This window comes from Procambarus clarkii, chromosome 59, assembly GCF_040958095.1.
Source record: "Procambarus clarkii isolate CNS0578487 chromosome 59, FALCON_Pclarkii_2.0, whole genome shotgun sequence".
NCBI lineage: Eukaryota > Metazoa > Arthropoda > Malacostraca > Decapoda > Cambaridae > Procambarus > Procambarus clarkii.
The window spans coordinates 31,288,070-31,313,192 of NC_091208.1; the positions used below are offsets into that span (position 1 = coordinate 31,288,070).

The 25,123-nt window shown below is 52.5% G+C and overlaps 1 protein-coding gene across 2 annotated transcripts in view; it reads left to right on the forward strand.

Annotated features, from left to right (window-relative positions):
• Nucleotides 1-25,123, forward strand: part of LOC123768069 (protein C-mannosyl-transferase DPY19L3) — a 273,308-nt gene that overhangs the window by 82,619 nt on the left and 165,566 nt on the right. For both annotated transcript variants that reach the window (XM_045758333.2, XM_069307073.1), the window contains 2 exons: nucleotides 14,474-14,580; nucleotides 15,147-15,302. In XM_045758333.2, coding sequence (XP_045614289.2) covers nucleotides 14,474-14,580; nucleotides 15,147-15,302 — 263 coding nt within the window. The remainder of the gene's footprint in view (nucleotides 1-14,473; nucleotides 14,581-15,146; nucleotides 15,303-25,123) is intronic.

A 25,123-nucleotide genomic window follows, 5' to 3' on the forward strand; every position in this document is an offset into this window, starting at 1 on the left:
AGGGGGCCCCGGCATCCCTCCCTCCCTCCGGTCGGCATTTTTTTTAGCATGTTTTGACATGCAGCCTCAGAACTGAAAGATGGATAGCGAGGGGTCTGAAGCTCACCTTTCCCCTCCCGGGGAGAAGGGAGCTGCGCACACAGTGGCGCGGCGAAGTGTGATATCATGCTCGTTTCTTTTAGGGGAGTTCTATCCACTTGTTCGACTTTTTGTAGCAATATTTTCACCAGAATAGGGGTTTGTTTTGGGATGCTTACCTTTCTGGGTGCCTAACCCGGTCGATGGCAGACATAGAATGCTTCCAACCACATGGAGGTTTCTATAGGCCATTGCTCCCCATGCCTCTCTGAGGGGGCCAGGTTCTGGCTCGTGGTCCCCGGTAGGGCCACAGAACTCCATACACATGACTGATGCCAAAGTCTGACATTAGCATATTAGCCTAGTAAGCTCCGGGGAGCCGCAGGAGCTCCCCCCAGAAAAACGCCGACCGAAGGGAAGGAAGGGAAGGTCGTCGGGGAGCCTCCGGGACTCACCCAGAAACTAGCGTTTCATTATCTTCAACACTGGTTTTCTTGGGGGGGAGCCCCTATGGCTCCCTGGAGCTACTTCACCAAAGACGAAAACAGAGGGGCACAACCGGGAATCGGTCGGTGCTCACACCACAACATGAAGTCAAGACAACTGGCTGCAACAGCCGACCCAAGGTGACACAGGCCCGACTAGGCCTAGGAACATACACGAGGGAGCGTGCAGCCAGAACCCAGCGCTACTGCCAAAACAACCCTGTGCCCGAAAATCCGCCCCAAGACATGCCACCAAAGACGGCAGCAAGCTCAGCAAACCTACGAGCGTCAGGGGCACGGGGTGAGACCGCAGGCCGGCTAGACAGAAGGACCCAGCGGACGACCGGAGAGACCCGAACACGAGAACATGGAAGAAGGAAAACCAGATCAACCCAAAGCGCAACCCCGGCCACAGGGGCTGTGGCGCACAAAGAACAGCAGAGAGCCGTAACCAGAAACAAGAAGAAGCACCCCTGACTAACCAACCAAGCAGCAACAACCCCAGGGACCCCTTTGGAACCGAAGGGGCCACAACAAACTGAAGGTAATAAGAGAAAAGAGCACCCCTGCCCCAGAGCAGGACGGCTCAGGTAGAGCATGAGCAGGCCTGAGGTGAACAATGCCCTAGACAACCCGTAAATGGTGCAGAAGGAACAACAAAACCAGAGAAATCCGAAGCTGCCTCGCCAGTGCTGCACGAAACAGGGCGATGGTATGTGGCCAGAAGATGGCCCTGAACCACCACGACAGAAGGACAAGGCCACTACAACAAAGAAAGCAGTACACCAAAGAAGAGACAAAAAGAAAAAGAAGGACCGCCAGAAAACCTCATACTGCCACCTAGAAGAAGCGCACAGGTGGGACACATTCAAGAAACCACCTGATCACCAAACAAATAGTGAGAGACTCAAGTCAAAATTACCAGACGAGAAGACTCGAGAAGACCGAACCAGCCCCGCCACTGACCGGACAGACCATGTTAAAGAGGTGGAGCCATGGGAAAACCCCTGGGTGCGGACACCGAGCAAGGTGCACCGGAATCATGGCTGTCAAAGTACCAAAAGGAACATCCGCCAGGGAGCAGGAACCCAAACCTGGCGAGCTGGGAAAGAACCAACCCGGCCAAGCAGACATGCCCCATCCGGGAGGCAAGGGACCCTTGAAGGAACAAAAGGCCCGATACCTGACAACAAGAAGCCACTGCTTGCAGAAACTGTCAACCGCAAACACTGCAAACAGCAAGGGCAAAAAGGGCAGCAAAAAAGCTAAGAGCCAAGGCCCAGGCAGAGGCCAACAAGGAACCGAGCACCATGAGCCGAAATCTGAGACACGAAGCGAAAAACAGTGACACTGTAACCCACAGGAGCGACACCACCAGCACCAGCAGGGTAGAACGAAGCATGAGTCGCTGAGGAAGGAAGGAGAACCACGAATGACATGTACCATACTAAAACAAAAACGTACTGTCCAAAAAGGAACACAAAGAAATGCCGAAGCCAGGGGCCAGAAGCCAAGCCCCCCTGCCTCAACGAAAAGGAACTGTATGGGCAGGAGTAGGTGATCAGAAGCCAAAACACCAGCAGATATTGTAACACAGAAGCTGGTAGTGACAGACAAGGAGAAGAGGAAGAACTCAGAGCTATACCGGAACTCTGGGCCTGTTCTACAACAGGAAACTGAACAAGAACATATCCCAACCTGGCACGAGGATGAGAATAGCCAAGAGGCACCTACCAAGATACACAACAATGTGTAGGAGAGAGGTAGGAAGACGTAAAAATGCCATGAAAAGACCCAAAAGACAGTCCAAGCACTGGAAGCCACGGGCCAAGAGCATAAGCAATCGGCAACAGAAGGCACATGAACCATATACCCAGACTAGTAGCGAGGGAAAAACAAGATATTCGGCCAAAAGGCAAGTGCAAATGAGAGAAGCAAACCTCCACATTAGCACCAAAACCCAGACCCCAAGAACAGGAAATCTACGCATGATCCCATCAGCCGAGGAACTGAAGTGTGGATCGCTGGCGCAAGGGTCTGGGGCTCCCCCTTCCCCTCCCGGGGAGGGATGAGGAGTTGCACAGACATGCAGCGCGGCTCGTGTGACGTCATGCTTGTTGCCTACCTGCCAGTGTGACGTCATGCTTGTTGCCTACCTGCCAGTGTGACGTCATGCTTGTTGCCTACCTGCCAGCATGACGTCATGCTTGTTGTCTACCTGCCAGTGTGACGTCATGCTTGTTGCCTACCTGCCAGTGTGACGTCATGCTTGTTGCCTACCTGCCAGTGTGACGTCATGCTTGTTGCCTGCCTGCCAGTGTGACGTCATGCTTGTTGCCTACCTGCCAGTGTGACGTCATGCTTGTTGCCTACCTGCCAGTGTGACGTCATGCTTGTTGCCTACCTGCCAGTGTGACGTCATGCTTGTTGCCTACCTGCCAGTGTGACGTCATGCTTGTTGCCTACCTGCCAGTGTGACGTCATGCTTGTTGCCTACCTGCCAGTGTGATGTCATGCTTGTTGCCTACCTGCCAGTGTGACGTCATGCTTGTTGCCTACCTGCCAGTGTGACGTCATGCTTGTTGCCTACCTGCCAGTGTGACGTCACGCTTGTTGCCTATCTGCCAGTGTGATGTCATGCTTGTTGCCTACCTGCCAGTGTGACGTCATGCTTGTTGCCTACCTGCCAGTGTGACATCATGCTTGTTGCCTACCTGCCAGTGTGATGTCATGCTTGTTGCCTACCTGCCAGTGTGACGTCATGCTTGTTGCCTACCTGCCAGTGTGACGTCACGCTTGTTGCCTATCTGCCAGTGTGATGTCATGCTTGTTGCCTACCTGCCAGTGTGACGTCATGCTTGTTGCCTACCTGCCAGTGTGACATCATGCTTGTTGCCTACCTGCCAGTGTGATGTCATGCTTGTTGCCTACCTGCCAGTGTGACGTCATGCTTGTTGCCTGCCTGCCAGTGTGACATCATGCTTGTTGCCTACCTGCCAGTGTGATGTCATGCTTGTTGCCTACCTGCCAGTGTGACGTCATGCTTGTTGCCTACCTGCCAGTGTGACATCATGCTTGTTGCCTACCTGCCAGTGTGACATCATGCTTGTTGCCTACCTGCCAGTGTGACATCATGCTTGTTGCCTGCCTGCCAGTGTGACATCATGCTTGTTGCCTACCTGCCAGTGTGACATCATGCTTGTTGCCTACCTGCCAGTGTGACGTCATGCTTGTTGCCTGCCTGCCAGTGTGATGTCATGCTTGTTGCCTACCTGCCAGCCTGTCAGCCAGCCTACCTGCCTGCCTAACTGCCAGTGTGATGTCATGCTTGTTGCCTGCCTGCCAGTGTGACGTCATGCTTGTTGCCTGCCTGCCAGTGTGACGTCATGCTTGTTGCCTGCCTGCCAGTGTGACGTCATGCTTGTTGCCTACCTGCCAGTGTGACATCATGCTTGTTGCCTACCTGCCAGCCTGTCAGCCAGCCAGCCTACCTGCCTGCCTGACAGTCTGCCAGCCAGCCAGCCAGCCAGCCAGCCAGCCAGCCAGCTAGCCTGCCTGCCTGCCTGCCTGCCTGCCTGCCTGCCTGCCTGCCTGCCTGCCTGCCTGCCTGCCTGCCTGCCTGCCTGCCTGCTTGCCAGCCAGCCAGCCAGCCAGCCAGCCAGCCAGCCAGCCAGCCAGCCAGCCTGCCTGCCTGCCTGCCTGCCTGCCTGCCTGCCTGCCTGCCAGCCAGCCAGCCAGCCAGCCTGCCTGCCTGCCTGCCTGCCTGCCTGCCTGCCTGCCTGCCAGCCAGCCAGCCAGCCAGCCAGCCAGCCAGCCAGCCTGCCTGCCTGCCTGCCTGCGAGCCTGCGAGCCTGCCTGCTTGCTTGCCTGTATTCATCCTGCCGCTCTCCTATGCTTGTCTAACCATGCTTGAGTTCGGGGGCCCCGCCTCCACCTTGTTCCACGGTGCAACGGTGGAGGTGCCTGTTCGGTGGTACGTTTTCCTGTGTCGGGGTGTTATGTGCTCACCTCCTTGTGCTTGCGGGGTTGGGCTCTGGCTCTTTGGTTCCGCCTCTCATCTGTCGTTCACCTGACGTGCAGATTCTGTGCTTCCTGGGCGCTCTCGTCTCTGCTCTTGGGGCTGTGTATGGGGTCAGCCCAGGTGTGGGCTGCCTAATGTGTTCCATCGATTGCCTGTTACACTGCACACGTTTCTTCTACCGTCAATGTGGTTCGGTTGGGTACTCAGTTTCCGCCTGTGTCCCCTTGTGTGCCACTTGGGTTACGGTTTATCTTTATCTTCCCTGTCACTTCCTCGGGAATGTGTGGTGACGTTTTGCTGCAGTTTTGGTACTGCGGCTGCGTGTAGGGGTATGGTTGTGGCATTTTGTTCGGCCCTTCCATGCTCCTTCTGGGGCCCTCTTTCCTTGCTGGTGTTGCGGTGCCGGGCCTGGTTTTTCCATGTTCCTTGGATTCTCTGTCCTAACCTCGTTGTCCTCGCCTCGTTGTGCTGGCTGGGGATGACCATGGGCTCTTCGTCTCGCCCCTCGCCTATTATTCGCTTTCGGTTCAAGTTCCAGAGCCCAGTGGGCTCGCTCCCTTAGTGTTTTTCACGGCTGCCCCGGAGTTTTTATTGACGCTGGGGCTTTGGGGGTACAGCTCGACTCAGGGTCCTGCAGGGTGGGATCTCGGGGCTGGGGTGGGGCTATCGTGGGGGGCCTCAGGCCCCGCAGAATTTTTAAGTCTTCCAGCCTGCGGTCTGTCCTTGCACCCGTGCTGTTCGGACGTTTGCAGCTTTCGTTGCTGTATTGGTGACATCTAGGGCTCATTTTGGGCGCAAGGATTTGAGGGTTGCACAGGTTCTTGGCCGCCCATTATTTATTTGCGTGTCTGCTCCTGTGCGTTCTTGTTGCCTTGGGTCGCAGATTGCGGCCTGTTGTCTCAGCTTCGCATTGCGGAGTTTGTGATGGCCGCCTCCCGGGTCAGCTCTTTCTTTTCCTTCTCTTTGGGTATGAAGCTCCAGGGAGCTGTAGGGGCCTCCCACAGAAAACCAGCATTGAATGTAATGAAACTCCATTTTCTGGGGGAGCCCCGGAGGTTCCCTGGCAACCCTCCATCCCACCGGTCGGTGGTTTTTTCGCGTTGGTTGAAGCTTAGCTTCCGAACTGATGCGAGGCAGCCGGTGCAGTGAGGTCCGGGGCTCCCCCCTTCCCCTCTCCAGGCAAGGAGGGCTGCGCGGACGATCAGTGCGGCAGTAAAGTGTGATGTTTGCTTGATTCCTTGGGATTGTAGGGAGTTTCTACCTCTCTGTTTGGTTTTTTTTTTAATTTTTTTTTACCATGTGGGGTTTGTTTTGTTATGCCTACCTTTCTGGGTGCCAAAAATCGGTCGATGGCAGATAAGGAAAAACCCCAACCACAAGGGGTATTCCAGGGCCATTGCTCCCTGAAACCTCTCTGAAGGGGCCAGGTTCTGGCGCTGGTCCCTGGTAGGTCTGAACTCCTTAGCTAGTGTCTCGGTCTAATATAACATACATTAGCCCGATAAGCTCCAGGGAGCCTACGGGGCTCACCCAGAAAATGGCATTTCATTACATTCAACACTGGTTTTCTGTGGGGAGCCCCTACGGCTCCCTGGAGCTTATCGGGCTAATGTGTGTTATGTTAGACCGGGACATTAGCTAAGGAGTTCAGACCTACCAGGGACCAGCGCCAGAACCTGGCCCCTTCAGAGAGGTTTCAGGGAGCAATGGCCCTGGAAAACCCCATATGGTTGGGGGTTTTCCTTATCTGCCATCGACCGGGGTTAGGCACCCAGAAAGGTAGGCGTAACAAAACAAACCCCACATGGTAAGAAACTACAACAAAAACCGAACAGAGAGGTAGAAAACTCCCTACAATCCCAAGGAAACAAGCAAACAAGCAAACATCACACTTTACTGCCGCGCCGATCGTCCGCGCAGCCCTCCCCACCCCGGGAGGGGGAGGGGGGAGCCCCGGACCTACCGCGCCGGCTGCCAAGCTCCAGTTCGTTCGCTAATGTCAACCGGGATTGACGCTTCTCTGGCCTCAGTTTCCTAGGCGGTGTTTGCCTTGTGTGGCGTTCACTGCTGTGTGTTGTGGTGTGCGGTGGCCAGGAGTACTTCATCAGTGCCGGGGCTGCATGTGCTTAGTGGCTGCCTTCCCTAAGCGCCCTGTGAGTACTGCCCTTGCGTTACAGGGTTATCTTCCCTGGGGCGTTCGGGAACCATTCCCGTAGAGGTTCTTGCTGCTCGGCATTTGCCTCGCCCTTGGGGCCAGCTGGGGCTTGGGGCCCTTGTTTGGCCCTGGGTAGGGATTGGTATTGTGCTGGTTAGGGCGTCAAGGTGTTGCGCAGCCTGCCACCTAAGCGGCGGCCGGTTTCTGTTGCCTCTGGAGACGGTGTACTTTTGCGGGGTTTTTCTTTTGTTTTTCATTTTCTTGCCTGGTGGGGGTCTGCCTAAGGTTGTTATAGTTCCACTGGAAGTGTTTGGCGGCCCTCTGCTAGGCCCCCGTGCTTGTACACGTCTCAGGGGTTTTCAGTGCTATAATCTACCCTCTTGTTATGTTTGGGTTTCTTAACCGGTTAGCAACACCTTGCCCGGGCTTCCCGTAGTTGTTACCCTACGGGCCCTAGAAACCCCTGTCTGGGCTCGGGGGACCATTGAATGTGTCTTCCGGGTTCCAACCCGTCTTGAACGGGATCGTTGGTTGCTGTTCCCTTGTCTCCGGGTGACAGTCGCCATTTTTACCTCCGTCATGCTGCCTGTTGGGTCACTGACACCTTGACCCGGAGTCTTGCGAGTGATTCTCTGCTTGTTCTCCAGTACTCTCCTGATGTTATTACTGTTCAGAGTACAGGCGGCATCCGTGTTGCAAGCTAGGTTAGGTTGCTGCAACATGCTAGGTTGGTTTCCCACTCGAATGCCCGTGGCCGCCCCGTTTGGTTAGGTGCTGCTCGCCCCTTTCTCTCCATGTTCCCGGCTCCGGACCGTCTGCGGGTTTCGGGGTCGGGGCGGGGTTCAGTTGCGGCAGAGACTCGGGCGGTTTTCGGGGGATGCCCCGTTCGGGTTGGGGACGGAGGTTTGAGCCTGTGCCTCCTGCCAAGGCTTCTGGGTCTTACCAGCGGCCCTTTCTTGTTGCCTTTCCCATGGGCTCTTGCTTTTCTTTAAGGGCGGAGGGCTTGGAGGACGGCTCTGCCCCGGGGCCTCTGTTGTTGGTTCCCGGGGCTGTGGGGGTTGCCTGCTAGCAGTTCTGGGGCGGTTTTGCCCCTTCAGGGGTTTTTCTGCTGTTGGGCGTCGTTTTTCGCCCTTCCAGTCTGCTAGCTTCCCACATTTGCTGGCGTGTTTTTGTGTATTAAGCGTCAGTCACAGCCCCTGCTGGCGGCCATTTTCGTCTGCCGGTTTCCCGGCGTGGCCACCAGGGCGGCGTTGCGGTTTGTTTACATGCGTCTGGGTGTGCGAGCGAGCGTCTCTGGTGAGTTTTCAAAAAATTTGCAGGGTTTTTGTTCTCCTGTTGTCGTTTCTTTGTTTTTCTGGTGTTTTCTCGCCGTTGCCTGTTCCTCTGGGAACGTTTGGGTGTTGATTTTGGGTCTGAGCCTCTGGGTTTAGGCTCAGTGCCCCTGGCTGGTATGCTTGCTCCCACACCTTGCCCCTCGGTTTTCGGTCTGTTGGGACCGTTTTCCCAGGGCGTTCTGCTGGGGTCTGTGCTTTGCCTTTTAGTGGTGTTCTCCGCCGGCAAATGTGGTGGTTTGGGCTCCCCCTGGTTCGATTCTGGGTTCCTTTGGGTTCCTTGGTTTCGTTCTGGAGGTTTCTTCCTCTTGAGCCCCCTTTTGTGGGTTCAGGGGACTTTGTTTCCTCGTGTGACCCGGTTCTGCCTTTTGGGGTTCCGGGGTCTTCCTGGCTTGCAGACTGAGCTTTTTGGGTCTTGGCACATGTTGTGGTTGTGCTGGGACTTTGTGGTTTTGCTGTCGAGGTGGGCCTTTTGATGCAGTTTTGTGCCTTCTTTGCCTGGCCGGCGTAGTGCTCTTTGCCACTAGTCGGCGGCTTGTGCTTTTACAATATATGTCCTCACCTAGTTGTGCTTGTGGGGGTTGAGCTCTGGCTCCTTGGTCCTGCCTCTCAACCGTCCGTCAACAGGTAATTACCTAAGTGTAATTACCTAAGTGTAGTTACAGGATGAGAGCTACGCTCGTGGTGTCCCGTCTTCCCAGCACTCTTTGTCATATAACGCTTTGAAACTACTGACGGTCTTGGCCTCCACCACCTTCTCACTTAACTTGTTCCAACCGTCTACCACTCTATTTGCGAAGGTGAATTTTCTTATATTTCTTCGGCATCTGTGTTTAGCTAGTTTAAATCTATGACCTCTTGTTCTTGAAGTTCCAGGTCTCAGGAAGTCTTCCCTGTCGATTTTATCAATTCCTGTTACTATTTTGTACGTAGTGATCATATCACCTCTTTTTCTTCTGTCTTCTAGTTTTGGCATATTTAATGCTTCTAACCTCTCCTCGTAGCTCTTGCCCTTCAGTTCTGGGAGCCACTTAGTAGCATGTCTTTGCACCTTTTCCAGTTTGTTGATGTGCTTCTTAAGATATGGGCACCACACAACAGCTGCATATTCTAGCTTTGGCCTAACAAAAGTCATGAACAATTTCTGTGTATCGGTTCCTGTGCCTCTTGGGCTCTGTCATGTCTACATGTGACATTGTATGGGGGTCAGCCTCGTTACTTGTGTGAGGAGTCGCCACATTACTTCTTAGTGCTTTCCCGTTCCCATTCTGACACTCAAAAAAAAAAAAAAAAAAAAAAAAAAACTAATTCTATCTGTGGCTCTTTTGGGTACTCAGTTTCCACCTGTGTCCCCTAGTGCGTGTGCCCCTTGTGTTACATAGCCTGTCCTTCTCAACCCTGTCGATTCCCTTGGGTATCTTGTATGTGGTGATCAGGTCTCCCCTCACTTCCTCTTCCAGCGAAGTGTGGTTTCATTCCCGTAGTCTTTCCTCATGACTTCGGTAGTGTACTTTTTCTTTCTGAAGGGGTTCTGTTCCCTTCTCTGTTGACTGGGCGCTGGGGGAGCAGCTTGCTCTGTTGCCTCTCGCTTGGTCCCGCTGTTGGTGGGCGCTTGGGTTGTCTTCCGGCCTCTGCTGGCGTTGGAGGACGGCTTCTCCCCCTTGGGGGGGGTTCAGAGCTGGCGGGGTGGGCTTCTTCCCTGCGCTTCGTCATTTCCTCTTCGTGGGTGCGTGGGGCGTGGTCGATCCGCCCCATCCTTCTGGGCTTCCCGTCTGCTCTTTGCAGTCATGAGCTTTTCCCGTCTGCTCTTTGCAGTCATGAGCTTTTCCAGTCTGCAGTTCTTCTGGACTACTTCCGTCTGCGCCCTGGATCCTCTGCCCTGCTCGGAGGACTGTTGTCTCCTGTTCGGATTCTGTTAGGGCCGGGTGCATGGATGGTGGACCTGGACCTCCAGGTCACTTCTTGGCACGTTCCTCTCCAGTTTTTCTGGGGCTAGCACGGTTGGTAATTACCTATGTGTACTTACCTAAGTGTAGTTACAGGATGAGAGCTACTCTCGTGGTGTCCCGTCTTCCCAGCACTCTTTGTCATATAATGCTTTGATTATAATTGTCATATTGTCATATAATGATTGTCATATGTCATAATATGTCTTCATATGATTGTCATACAATGCTTTGGTGGTGGGGCTTCAGGTTTGCTGTTTTTATTGCATTCCCTATTTTGTGAAGGGCACTTTGTATACTCTTTGCATCTTTACCGGATCTTAGTGCCCTGTCTGCGTCTGAGATTCGGTGTCTGGCCTACCTCGACGACTGGCTGGAGTGGGCTCCCAGTCAGTCCGCTTGTCTGCTCGCCAGGGGATGGTTCTTTCCAGATCGCTGGGTTTGGTTTCCTGGTGATCTGGAGGTTTTACCTTCTGTTTCCGTCCCGGGTTCGGACCTGGGCCTTGTTTCAGGCTCTTGGGCCCCTCATTGTCTTCCCTCCAGAAGTGTTACTGTGGCTGTGGTCCCGCCTTTGGCTGTTCAGGAGGGGGTCCCGGGTTGCTCAGCGGTTGCTTGGGCGGTTGTGCGGGAGTTTGCACTTCGGCGTGCTTGTCTGCCCGCGGAGTCGGGTTTGGCTCCGGCGTCGGTTGGTTCCTACGGAGACTCCACTTCCGCCTCTTGCATTCCTTGGGTTCCTCTGGGGATCTGGTGTTGGTGCTGCGTCACCAGCTTCCTCTTTGGGGTTTTCGGGGTTCCGTGCCTTGGCGGCTCCCCGAGCCTTCGCTCGATGTGTTCACGGACGGGTCGTCTCTCGGCTGGGGCTTTGTGACCAGTGCTCACCAGGTCGGCCGAGGTTGATGGAGTCTGTCTGTCCGTCGGGCTCACAGCCCGGTTCAGGTGTTCATGGCTGTCTGGTTTGCGCTTCGGAGGGTTTGGGTCACTAGGTACTCTACCATTCAGCTCTGTTTGGACTGTTCTCTGGTGGTTCTTGCCGGAACCACAGGGGGTTTGGTTAACCGTGTGGTTCGTGTCCGGGGTGTGTCCTGCGTCCTGGTGGACAGCTGTCTCGGTTCATTCCTCTTCGTGGGTTGGCCAGTCGTCGCCGATTCGTTTTGTTGGCTCTGTTGGGCTTATGGACTCCTGGCCATGGACGTCTTCGGGTCGGCGTGGTCTAGGCGTCGCCCGTTTTGTGGCGCCCTTCCCACCTGCGAGGACTTCACGGTGGAGGCTTTCGGCAGGCCTGGTCGAGGTGGGGGGTACCTGTACCTCTTCTCCCGGTCCAGCTGTTGCTTCGGGTTCTGGCTCAGTTGCAGCCCATTCCCACGAGAACAGTCCTTATGGTTCCACTGTGGCCGGCCCGGCCTTCTTTTCAGACGCTGCTTGATAGGTGTCCGTACCCGGGGCGTTTTTCCTGAGGCTTCGCCTCTTTCAGCAGGCCGAATCGGTCCTGTCCGTGACTGGTTCGGCCTTCTCTTTGGCTCTTCGCGTCTGGTATTTTGACGCAGGTATCGCCATCTCTATGGTGTTCAGGTGGCTTTGTTGACGGTGTCCCACCTGCGAGCTTCGTCTTGGAGACTGTATGACGTTTATTACGTCTTCTCGCGTTTTGTTTCCCCTCCGGCCTGCTCATGAGTCGCCTGAGCCATCCTGGTCCTTGTTCAGGGTGCCTTCTTCTCTTCCCCTCAGTTTGTGGTAGCCCCTTCGGTTTCAGTTTCCTCCTCTTTGGTACTGGTGGTAGCTTTATTGGTGTGCAGCCTTTCTCTGTCCTGGCGACGGTCGAGACGGCAGTTTTCCGGAGGGGTTCTTGGGGTATTGGTACTTGTTTGGTTTGGCCGGGGGGTGCGTCCTGTGTTGTCCAGTTGTGCTTTTTGCTGTTGCCGGCGTACCGTGCCTGGGGATGCGCTGTGGTTGATCCGGTTCCTTCGTTCCCTGTTTTCAGGGCTCGGGTCTCCCGGGTCGTCGGGAGATGATGCGACATGTTGCGCCCGTGCTGTTCAGACGTTTGCAGCAATTGCTGCTGTGTTGGTGACGTCTCGGGCTCATTTCGGGCGCAGGGAATTGTGGGTCGCACAGGTTTTTGGCCGCCCATCCATATGTGCGTCTGTTCTTGGGCGTTCTTGTTGCCTTGGGTCGCAGGTTTGCGACCGGTTGTCTTGGCTTTGCGTTGCAGAGTTTGTGGCGGCCGCCTCCCGGGTTAGCCCTTTCTTTTCCTTCTCTTTGGGTAAGAAGCTCCAGGGAGCCGTAGGGGCTCCCCACAGAAAACCAGCGTTGAATGTAATGAAACGCCATTTTCTGGGTGAGCCCCGGAGGCTCCCTGGAAACCCACCCTCCCACCGGTCGGCGGTTTTTTCGCGTTGGTTGAAGCTTAGCTTCCGAACTGGAGCTTGGCAGCCGGCGCGGTAGGTCCGGGGCTCCCCCCTCCCCCTCCCGGGGTGGGGAGGGCTGCGCGGACGATCGGCGCGGCAGTAAAGTGTGATGTTTGCTTGTTTGCTTGTTTCCTTGGGATTGTAGGGAGTTTTCTACCTCTCTGTTCGGTTTTTGTTGTAGTTTCTTACCATGTGGGGTTTGTTTTGTTACGCCTACCTTTCTGGGTGCCTAACCCCGGTCGATGGCAGATAAGGAAAACCCCCAACCATATGGGGTTTTCCAGGGCCATTGCTCCCTGAAACCTCTCTGAAGGGGCCAGGTTCTGGCGCTGGTCCCTGGTAGGTCTGAACTCCTTAGCTAATGTCCCGGTCTAACATAACACACATTAGCCCGATAAGCTCCAGGGAGCCTCCGGGGCTCACCCAGAAAATGGCGTTTCATTACATTCAACGCTGGTTTTTTGGTTATGATGAATTGTTCTAAAATTAATGGTAATTCCTGTACTGTAGTGTATAGGCCCCTCCACATCCCCCTTATCCCCACAGGTGGTCCTACCCAACGCTCCTCTCTCTCTCCCAACACCACTCACCCACCCCACCCCCTCCTCCACCATGCGCCTCGAGCCACAGCCAGACGGGATTAATACGGTTCGGCCCGCCCCATGGCGGCCGGTTGGGAGCCGGTCGGCTGAGCGGACAGCACGCTGGACTTGTGATCCTGTGGTCCCGGGGTCGATCCTGGGCGCCGGCGAGAAACAATGGGCAGAGTTTCTTTCACCCTATGCCCCCTGTTACCTAGCAGTAAAATAGGTACCTGGGTGTTAGTCAGCTGTCACGGGCTGCTTCCTGGAGGTGGAGGCCTGGTCGAGGACCGGGCCGCGGGGACACTAAAGTCCTGAAATCATCTCAAGATAACCAAGATAGATAACCTCAAGATGGCTTTCATATCTGGACAATTCAATGATTATCCGGCTGACTGTCTGGATAGTGTAACATCAGCAGCAAGTTAACCGGCTCCAATTTTTTATCTGACTAAACCAGCTTTTATCCGGCTCCCATGGCCATTTTGGCCGGATATTGAGAACTTTATTCGGTCACAATTTTGGCCGTATAAAGGTATTTTCCAGATGTTCGAATCCCGGATAATCAAGTAATTACAGCTTTAGGGAGACTGAAGGTGCTCACGTCAGAAAAAAACATTGAATGTAATGAAACGCTATTTTCTGGGTTGAGCCCTGGAGGTCCCTGACACCTTCCCTCCCTCTGGTCAGCAATTTTGTTAGGTCTATGAACTGCCAGTGTCAGCGCGTGAGTCACCTGGGTGGGGCCCCTCCCGGGGAGGTTACTAAGGAGTGGGCTCCCTACTTGATTAGACATTTGCCTGTTTGTTGTTTCCACTTGGGGGTGGGGGGGTTTCTTGGTCTCTGAATGGTCTTTGGTTGCAATGTTTTACCAGTAGGGGTTTGTAATGGTTCACCTACCTTTCTGGGTGATACGTCCAGTCAATGGAAGACATGACTATACTCTCAATATAGTCATGGTTCGGGCTCATGGATCCTGGTAGACAAAGAACTCCAATTAACTGATACTCTGGACTAATATAGCGGATATCGGTCCATTTTCAATCGGATTTTGTACGAGATTCAGTCAATCCCATGCATTTCACATGTTCCCTAAAGTGTTCCGCTGCTGGGAGTGGAGTGAGAGATGGAAGGATAATGTAATAGAGTTTATTCCGGGGTTCAGCCCAGCCAGTTGACACGGCTTATCTCCTCAGAAATTTGACACTGTGTATTTAAAAATGCCAAAATAAAAGAATTAAAATAATGTTAATATTTAAGCCCAGGAAGAATATAGAAGAGAGTGAAAGAAAATTTGTATTCTATGGGAATTATACAGGTTTTGTAGGTGCCATGTCATTCAGGAAAGTATTCCATTGTACGTACAGTACGTTCTTACCTCATTCTCCTCATTATTTAAAAACATGTTGTGAAATTATAATGATGAACAAAATAGAAAAACATTATGTGATGAATTTTGCAAATTTCACAGGGTTGTAATGAACTGATGACAGACAATCGGACGGAGCATGGTCGCACTATCAACATAATACACCGGTTCAATGTCTTGCCAGAAATGATCCTTGGTGCTGCTTTCAGGTGAGAATACAAATTGTCAATTATTTTATAGGCTGATCATTGTGTTCCTCTGATAGGGTGGATACCTTATGGCTTTTAGTGTTTATTCTGGACTGGCCCTCAATAGCTCCACATTGGCTCTGGTGCCATATAGAGTAATTGTACTGTGCAGGTAGGAGAGCAGAGTGGTGCTGGGGTAAAGGCAGAATGACTTAGAGGAATGTGGGGGGAAAAGAATTGGAAACAAACAAAAAGGGAGAGATGCTCATTTTGTATGTAGGTTATTTAGCAAAATTATTTGTACAGTATGAGATGCTGAGATGGGGGACTTTCCCCGAATACAGTTGAACCATGTTGACTAGACCACACACTAGAAATTGAAGGGACGACGACTTTTCGACTTGAGAAATGGTCCAGGACGGACCGAAACGTCGTCGTCCCTTCAATTTCTAGTGTGTGGTCTGGTCAACATACTTCAGCCACGTTATTGTGACTCATCGCCTACAGTTGAACCATATCTAGTTTGTTTGTGAAGTTGATTATTTATTATGTTTAGTCATTACTTTTTTGTTCCTTTGTTATTTCAGATGGCTGTCTTCTCAAGAGGCTCCGAGCGTATTTTACGTTTCATGTGTCTTTGGGCTGCATGGAATGTTTATTGTTACTCTGTATATCACTGCTTGGTATCTCAGTGATTCTATTCTTGCTGGAATGATAGCAGTAATCCTCTTCATTAGTCACAGGTATGGTACTGCTGGATTAATAAACCAATGTTATTGCTGTTTTGAAGTGTTACACTTAGATATTCCAAGCAAGATGATTGCCATATGTTTTTGCCATTTTTGTTTGTTTTTCTACATAGCTTTAGTGATCATATTGAGATTGGACAAAGTAGACAGGTTGTAAGGCTGGGGAGATTCATGCTCTTCTCTAGAGGTGTCATTTTGTTTGATTGGCCCTGGTAGGTGTTATGTTCGTCTGATTCTGTCTCCATTTCAGGGGAAGAACGAGTCGGCGAACTTTCCGAGGAGGCTTTTGATTATTGATGCTTGGTTGGTTCGGCCGAGGGTGCATATTGTGCTGTGTCCAGTGGCAGCTCTCTAACGCTACCTTCTTGCCACCAATTATGCTTCGGTGGATGCTTTGTAGGTTGATCCTGTTTCCATGGTTCTGTATACCAAGGTTTGAGTTTCTTAGGTCATCTGCAGTATCATCGAGTCCAGGGATTTGATACTATGATGGTGATGATGAGGATGATGATGACATTAACGATGATGACATTGATGATGATGGCATTGCTAACATGTCCTGGGACTGCCTGCAATTTCTTGTCCTCCCTGGTGAGTCCCTCTCTTCTCCATGGGTAGTTAGCTTCAGGAAGCTACAATGCCCCCCCCCCCCACCCCAGAAATCCAGAATTGAATGTAATGAAACGCCTATTTTTGGGTGAGCCACTGTGGCTCCCTGATTTTCTCCCTACCTTGGTGTTGCTTGGTGGCTGTCATCTGCATATCTGCTCTGGAACTGGCTTGGAAGGTTGGTGGGGACTTGAAGCTGTGGCACCCCCAACTGGTTGTAGGGGGTAGTGCTAACAATGCAGGCGATGAGTCACAATAACGTGGCTAAAGTATGTTGACCAGACCACACACTAGAAGGTGAAGGGATGACGACGTTTCGGTCCGTCCTGGACCGAAATCGACTTGAGAATGGTCCAGGATGGACCGAAACGTCGTCGCCCCTTCACCTTCTAGTGTGTGGTCTGGTCATCATAGTGCTAACAAGCTTCTTTTGAGAGAGTCATTTATTTACATTGTTGGTGGAGTTCATTAGGCAGTTTTGAGGCTGTTGTCTCTTTGAATCCAGCTGTGGTCTGTATTGGTTCACTGACTTTCTGGATATTTTCCCAGTGGGGTGGCAGTGTCACCTGCTCTCTGCATCCCTATGAGGGGGGCCAGGTTCTGGTTCTGGTCCCTGGTATGTCAAACAAAATTCCATTGCTGATCGAGTTGGGATACATTTGAGTGTAAGGGCACAAGCTTTTTACTCATGACAGGGCACAAGATTGAAACCTGCTCTTACTATAGGCACATGGGTATATAATTTTTATGAGAATGGTGAGCCCTTCTTCAAAATACCACTACATGTTTTCACAGCACTTGTAAATTTAAAAAACTTTCTAAAAAAACAGCATTGAATTTAATGAAATGCCATTTTCTGAGTGAGCCCCAGAGGCTGCCATAAACTATCTGAAGTGATATGTGCTGTATTAGTTTGGGGGTCACCAGTCACAGGGGTCTTTATGCCTACCGGGGACCATGAGCCAGAACCTGGCCCCCCTCAGAGAGGTGCAGGGAGTAATGGCCTATGAGCACTTTACATATAAAGTATGTCATAATTGCCATTGACTAGGGAAGGCCCTAAAAATGTAGGCAAATCAAAACAGACCACTGTCTGGTTAACTTATGCAATCTACATCCTTAAAGATCAAAATAACTCCCCTAGAAAGAAACCCAAAAAGCAACACTTCATGCAACTAGCACTCTGGCTAGTCAGCACTACCCCACCTCCCTAGTGGGTAGGGAGGGGGGGCAGGAGGAGCTCGCAGTCCTTGAACCGATGAACTGCCACCCACCACTCCAGTTCTTGAATGATGAAAGCTGCCAATCGGAGGGAGGGAGGGTGTTTGTCAGGGATCCTCTGAGGCTCGCCCAGAAAATGGCATTTCATTACATTCAATACTGGTTTTCTGGGGAGGAGTCCTGTTGGCTTCCCTGGAGCTAGCTACCCAAAGATAGGTATAAGGAGTGACTTGCCAAAAAGCAAAGAGAGGAGAAGAAAGAAAGAAAAGAAAAGAAAGAACTCTGTCCAAAGACCAAGAAGGCTTAGGTGGCGCATAAGCAAGCCGGAGGTGAAAAAACCGCACAAGCCTGTGGAATGGAGCAAAAGTAACATCCACCCTGATTGCAAACAGCAGTGGCTCCACCAATGCTGTGCGATATGAAGCAACAGTATTAGGCATATGCTGATCCAGAAAAAGCCAAGAGAGAAAGGACAGAACAACCTGGTCTGAAATCAACGAAAGCAGATGAAAAAAAGAAAATTATGGAAAGACCGCCAAAACATTTCATACTGTCATTGAGAAGAACACTAAAGGTGGGACACCATCAAAGAAGCCACCTGATCACCATACAAATGGTGATACACACACATCGGAAAAACCAGTCACGTAGAGCAGAGTAGTAAAGCGAACCAATGAGGTACCTCACAGGCCTGACCTGCTGAAAGAGGCGGAGCTAGGGAAAAATGCCCGAGTTCTGACACTGAGCAAGCAGCACCTGAAGCCAAGGCTGGACAGGTGGCCACCATGGAGCCAGGAGAACCACTCACCCCCGATATAAATCTAGCTGAGCTAGAACCCAGAGCAACAGCTGGATCGGGGGAAAGCGGTACAAGTACCTCCACCTCGACCTGTCGTCCCGAAAAGCATCTACCGCGAGGCCTCACAGTCGGGAAACGGTGCCACGTACAAAGGGAGACGTCAAGACCACACTGACGCGAAGAAAGTCCACCTCCTGGCACCCATACGTCAAACAAAGCCAAAGGAAGGAGCCTGCATCTATTTTCCACCCTGTGGAAAGAGAAATAAAGTGGGACAGATCATCTGCCAGGACACTGAACACACACCCTGAGGGTGAATAGTGTGGAGAGCTAAACCCCGAGAACTCAGCATAAGAGCTACCTGAAGTGACCAGCCCCAAAGCCACAAACCGAAGAGACAATGTTGAGACAATGAACCTGTCCCCAATTCCTGTTGAGACAATGAACCACGGGGAAGCAGCAGCAGGGAGGGAAAATCCGCTCAGGCGAGTTAGCAGCTCCACCCCCAGTCCATTGACTGATGTGACTGGTGTTAACACGTCTCTTCTGGCCTCGCTTTATTGGCTGGCTTTGGAGTTTGTGACTTTGCCAGCTTTGTGTGGTGTTGTGACCACGTGTTCCCTGTACACTGGGCTGCATATGTCTAAGGCTATCTTCCCTAGGTGCCAGGTAAGTACTTCCCTTATGTCAGAGTTCTCTTCACTGGGACATTTCAAGTCTCACTCCCATTTGAGGGCTTCGACACTTGGTGAGGTTCATGCCTTTGGGGTCCGTCAGGGGTGTTGGGGGGGGGGGGCGAATTTGAGCACCTCAAAGCGTTCTTGTTCACCCCTGCCCCTCCTCGGGATGTCAGTGTGGTGCAGCTTCACGTGCAGGTTCCTTCCATTTAAGCTGCGTTGATCGCTGAGGACTTGCGTGCCTGTGGCCTGTTGTCTTCGGTCTTGTATTCTTTTCCTTTCTCGAGCTGTCCTCGGACTGGCTTCAGGGAGACATGGAGGCGTTTGGGACTGCTCCTGGGTCTGGTGCATTGGCCTCGGCGGTGCGTACGTCGGCTGCTCTTTTGAAGCTGTTCGCACCGATCCTGCGGGCTGCAGTGTTGCTGTTTTTTTGCTTCCCATCTCGCATGTTGGCAGGTGGTGCTTGCTTCCTCTGTGGAATCCGCGTGGCCCCTGGCTCTTAAGATTTCTTTGCCTTTTTGCCCGTTGCTGTTTGTAGGTTCTGTGGTTGTGTAGTATATGCAGGCAGCTTCTTCTAGTTGCCGTCCCATGTCGGATTTGATGATTCTCTGGGGGGCCCTGGGGGGTCTTCCCAGAAGGGTGGGAAGGGCTAGGTCTTATGAGGGACTCTCGGACCACTTCCTTGTCTCTCCCTCTGGGATCGCAGCCGAAGCAGGGTTGTGGTCCCACCTTCGTCTGTTTCTGGGGGGCTCCCGAATCACGGGACTGTTGCTCGAGGGGTTGTGCGGGAGCCTGAACTTTGCCATGATGGTCTAACCGCCAGGTCAGATTTTGTTTTGTCGGCTGTTCTGGTTCCTTCAGGATGTCCCTTCCACCTCTTGCGATTGCTGGGTTCGGCCTCCAGGGGCATTACATTGGTTGCTACATCGCCGCTTTCTCTTCGGGTTTTTCGTGTTCAGTGCCTTGGCGCCTACCCGAGCCCTCGCTCAATGTGTTCATGGACGTGTCGTCTCTTGGCTGGGGCTTTGTGACCAGTGCTCACCAGGTCGTCTGGGATGGTAGCGTCTGTGGCCCACAGCATGGTGCAAGAGTTCGCAGCATGGTGCATCCCACACCATGGTGCGGTGTGGATGTTGCCTCGGAGAGTTCGGTTCACTCGCGGATCGACGATCAGGCTCCATTCGGACTGCTCCCCGATGGTTCATTTCCTGAACCACGGGGCTTCAATGCGTCCTTGGCTCTTTGTGGCTCGTTGCTTCGGGTGACTCATCTGCTGAGTTCTCGGGATTTGGCATTCCTGGCGGTTCACAGGGTGTCCAACGTCCTGGTGGATGGCCTGTCTTGGTTCATTCCCCTGTCCTCGTAATGGACAGTTGACACCGACTCCTTCAGTTGGCTCTGCTGGACTTACGAGCTTCCAGAGGTGGACCTCTTCGCGTTGGTATGGTCGAGGCATCTCCCAGTACATGTGGTGCCCTTCCTCGACTGCGAGGCCATCGGGGTCGATGCCTTCAGGCAGGACTGATCGATGTGGGGTTACCTGTACCTCTTTTCCCCTAGTTCCACTGTTGCTCTAGGTCCTAGCTCGCTTTGAGACTTACCAAAGGAGAGTAGTATTCTGGCTCCTTAGTGGCCAACCCAGCCTTGGTTTCAGGCGCTGCTTGCTCGGTGTCCGAACCCGGGGCTCTTCCCACGGCTTCGCCTCTTTCAGCAGATCGGGCTAGTCCGTTGATGTCTGGTTCGATCTTCTCCAGTCTTCGTATCTGGTCTTTCTGATGCGGGTCTATCACCACTTGTATGGTGAGCAGGTGGCTTCGTTGATGGTGTCCCACCTACGTGCTTCGTCTCGGCGGCAGTACGAAGTTTCCTGGCGGTCCTTCCGTTATTTGTTATACTTCCATCTCTGATAGGGTTGTCTTGTCTTTTCTTTCATGGCTGTTCCAGGACTGTCATCTGATGCCGAATACTGCTGTCTCGTATCGTTTGATGCTGGAGGAGCCGCTGCAGCTTGTGTTCGGCATTGATATGACTTCTGTGCTGTTCCACAAGTTGTCTCATGCATTGTGTCACCTCTGGCCTACTTATTCACCGCCTAAGCCATCCTGGTCGTTGGACCGGGTGCTCTCCTATCTCTCCTTGTCGGTTTGTGGTGGCCCCCCCTTCTGTTCAGGATTGTTTGGCGAAGGCTCTATTCTTGTTGGCATTGGCCTCTGAGGGTCGGGTCGGGTGAAGCATCATGCTCTCCTCCGGCGCAGGGGTTTCTGCTCTTTTGGTCCTGGTGGTAGGTTTGTGCAGGGAGCAAAGTGGTGACGACAGGCTCGTTTATATTTGGAAAGTTCTGTCCACTAGTTAGGCTTTTAGTAGCAATATTTTAACCAGAATAGGGGTCTGTTTTGGGGTGCTTACCTTTCTGGGTACCTGACCTGGTCAGTGGCAGACATAGAATGCTTCCAACCACACCGGGGTTTTTATAGACCATTGCTCCTCGTGCCTCTCTGTGGGGGCCAGGTTCTGGCTCGTGATCCCCCGGTAGGCCTAAGAACTCCATTCGCTTTGACCGATGCCAGCGTCTAATACATTCATATCAGCCCGGATAGCTCCAGGGATCCTCCGGGTCTTGCCCTGAAAATGTCGTTTCATTACATTCAACGCTGGGTTTTTTCTCTCTTCTCCTCGGTTTGTGGTGGCCTCTTCGATTCAAGATTGTTTTTCCAAGGCTCTGTTTTTGTTGGCATTAGCCTCTGGGGGTTGGTTTGGTGAGCTTCATACTGTCCTTCGGCACAAGGGGTTTCTGCTCCTTTGTTTCTGGTAGTAGGTTTGTCCGGTTGCTGCCGTCACTTTCTTTTCAGGCGAAGAACGAGACAACAGCTTTCCGGAGGGGCCCTTGCGTCATTGATGCTTGGTTGGTCAGTTCGAAGGTGCATTATGTGTTGCCTTTGGTTGTGGCTCTTAGCCATTATCTGCACGGCTCAGCCTCATTAGCCGGGAATGCGCTTTGGGTTGATCCGGTTTCCCTTCGTTCCCTGTTCCAGGGCTCAGGTCTCCCAGGTCATCTGTAGTGTTTTCAAGTCTAGCCAGCCTGCGGTCTATCCTTGTGCCCATGACATTCCTAAGTTTGCTGTTTTGGCTGCCGTGTTCAGCAAATGTTTTGGGCTGACATTCTGTCACAGGGATTTTGGAGGTCGAACAGGGTCCTGACCGCCTGTTATTTGGTCATCATTCCTGGTCCTGGTCTTTGGTGTGTGGCTTTGGCAGATGCAGCCAGTTGTCTCGCCTTTGAGTTGAAGAGCAGGTAAGTCCCTCTTTTACATATCTTTGGTTATATAGCTGCAGGCAGCCGACGAGGCTTCTCCCAAAAAACCAGCGTTGAATATAATGAAACACTATTTTCTGGATGAGCCCCGGATGCATCCTGGCATCCTCCCTCCCTCCGGTCGGCAGTTTTGTTTTGGTTTTTGATGCTCAGCCTCTGAACTGGAGGTGTGAGTAGCTGGTACATGGGGGGGGAGGGGGGAGGGGCTCCCCCTTCCTTCTCCCTGGTATGGAAGCGCTGCGCGGACAAGTTGCGCAGCGGTGGTGTATGACATTTGCTTGCATGCTTGTTTCCTTGGGTGTTAGGGGAGTTCCACCTCTCTGTTCGGTCTTCGTTTGCAATTTTCTTACCAAGTGGGGTTAGTTTTGTTGTGCCTACCTTTCTGGGTGCCTAACCCCGGTCAATGGCAGACATGGAATGCCCCCAACCACGAGACATTGAAGCACCTCAAGGTAGCCTCCGAGGCTCACCCAGAAAATAACGTTTGATTACAATCAACGCTGTTTTCTGGGGAGTAGCCCTGTCGGCTCCCCAGAGCTATCCAAGCTGATATGCTAATATCAGACTTTGGCATCAGTCATGTGTATGGAGTTCTGTGGGCCTACCGGGGACCAAGAGCCAGAACCTGGCCCCCTCACAGAGGCATGAGGAGCAATGGCCTACAGAAACCCCCAAGTGGTTGAAGCATTCTATGTCTGCCATCGATTGGGTTAAGCACCCAGAAAGGTAGGCATCCCAAAACAAACCCCCTATTCTGGTGAAAATTGCTACAAAAAGCCGAACAAGTAGATAGAACTCCCCATACAGAAACGAGCAAACGAGTATGACGTCACACGTCGCTGCGCCACCATCTGCGCAGTTCCCCCCTCCCCGGGAGGGAAAAGGGGGAGCCCCAGACCCTCACGCTCTCCATCCACACTTCAGTTCTGAGGCTGATGCTACAGGCAGATGTCGTGTGCTCTGGCTCCAATTTTTGTTTCAGCACTGTACCTTGTGTGTGGTGACTGTCTTCTAGGTAGTGCGCGAGCTGAGAGTTATTCTTCAGTACTCGGGCTGCATGCGCTTAGGGCTCCCTTCCCTAGGTGCCTAGTAAGTACTGCCCTTGGGGTTTGGGGCCACCTTCCACACATTCGATGGGTTATGCTTCTGCTAGGCCGTTTACTGCCTGGTTTTCGGCCGCCCTTTGTGTGCTCGGGTGTTCTGTCTCCCTTGTTCGCCTTAGGGTAGGGGACTGTTTGCACTGGTAAGGGGCTCAGGGTACTGCGCAGCTTGTTTTCACCAATCATAGTGGCTGGCTCTGTTCCTCCTGGGTATGCTGTCCTCTTGTGGGGTTATCATTTTCTTTTTGTCTGCCTGCCTGCCTTGTGGGGAGAATCTGCCTTGGTTATTGCCCCCCTGTGTACTGAGTACTCTTCTCTCTTCCAGTGGTACCCCCTGCTTGGTCCCTGTGAGTATACACATCCTGGGGGTTCAGTTCTTAGAAAGTTGTTTGGTAGACTTGGGTGCCGGTTAGCAGTACCCTGCCTGGGGTTCCCTGAGATCCGTCTCAGGACCCTGGGAATCCCAGCAGGGTGGGGGGGGTGCATGGGTTCGATGGATGTGACCCCTGAGTCTCCCCCCCCCCTCACTTTGTGCGAGTTCGAGGGTTGCTCTGTCCCCTTGTCTCAGGGTGACTCACACTGTTTTTGCCTCTATCTGCTGCCTGTTGGGTTGGTGGCACCTTCGATCCAGAGTCCTGCGAGTTTTGTTGCTTGTTTGTGACTCAGTTACCCAGTCTTATGCTGACTATGTGGGTGCAGGCAGAACAGGCGTTGCATGTTGGATTCAGGTGGTTGCAACGCGGTCCCGCTTGCTGCCTGTCTTCTGCGTTCCGCATCTTCCTTCTACACTCTTGACCCTAGCTGCTGGTGCTTGAGCTGTTTTTCTGGTGTTTTTCTTGCATTTTTCCATTTTTTTTCATGCTCTCCTACACATTGTTGTGTGTTTTAGTATGTGCTTCTTCGCTCTACTAATGCTAGGCTGGACTTTGTCCATGTTCGGTTTCCTGCTTTTGCACCGTCCGTGTTCTGTTCTGGTCCTGAGTTTTCATCATCTCCTTGTTTGGCACTTCCAGCTTCTGGGTTGCCCTGTGTGCAGGTGATTGTAGCTTCCATTCTTCCTCTCCTGCCCCTGCAGTTTCTTTTCGTTTGGCCGGGAGGTACGAGGTTTCAGGCCCAGGCTCCGAATTTTTTTTTGTGTTCCTTTTCGGATGGTGCATTTTTGTTTTCATGCGGTTCATGTCCTGGTTTGTTCTCCTCATACCTTCCTCGGTATTGTGTGCTTCGTTCTGCCCTGCCGGGGATGCATTAGCCACTCCTGTGGGTTGCAGTGTCCCTGCTTTTCACTTTGTGTTTTGGTTTGTGGTGCTCGCTTCCTCGTTGGCCTCGACCTGGGCCCTGACTTTTAATTTTTCTTCGCAATTTTGTCCTGGCTGTTTGCTGCGCCTGCGTTTCGGTGTTTTTTCTGCTGGCGGCTTCTGGTTGTCATCCATTGTCGGATTTGTTGGTCCCATAGGGGGTTCCTCCCAGACGAGGCGTTTCTGCTCGCCCGGGTTGGTTCTTTCCCGGCTTGCCGGGTTTGGGTTCCAGGTTTCCTAGTTTGCCCTGCTAATTGGCGTTTTCATGATCTCGCGGTGTTACTTCTCACGAGTCTCGCGTCGGAACCACAGTGTTTCCGATTAGCTGGCGGGTTCGCTAGCATTGGGAAGTTTTTTGTACAGCAGACGCTCCATCCGGTTCCTTGCCGGCTTAGATTTCCAGCTCTGCTTGCTTGGTGTTCACATCCGAGGTTTTCCAGTGGGTCTGCCTCTTTCTATGCTCAATCAGTCCATGGTGGGGCTGGTTCGGTTCTGCTGCGAGTCTCTCACCATCTGTTGGTGATCAGGTGGCATCGTTGATGGTATCCCACCTGCATACTTCGCCTTGGTGGCGGTATGGTTTTTTTCGGTCCTTTTTCTTTTTGTCCCTTAGTAGGTTTGCTACGTTTTGTTGGCGTGGTCTTGTCCTTCTCTTGTGGAGGTTCAAGGTCATCATCTTGTCACGTACTGTCATCTTGTCTCGTACGGCACTGGTGGAGCCGCTCTGGGTTGCTTTGGTTTTTGTGTTTCCTCTGCACCAATTCGCGAGCTGTCTGTCGTGATTCACCTCCGGCCTGCTCT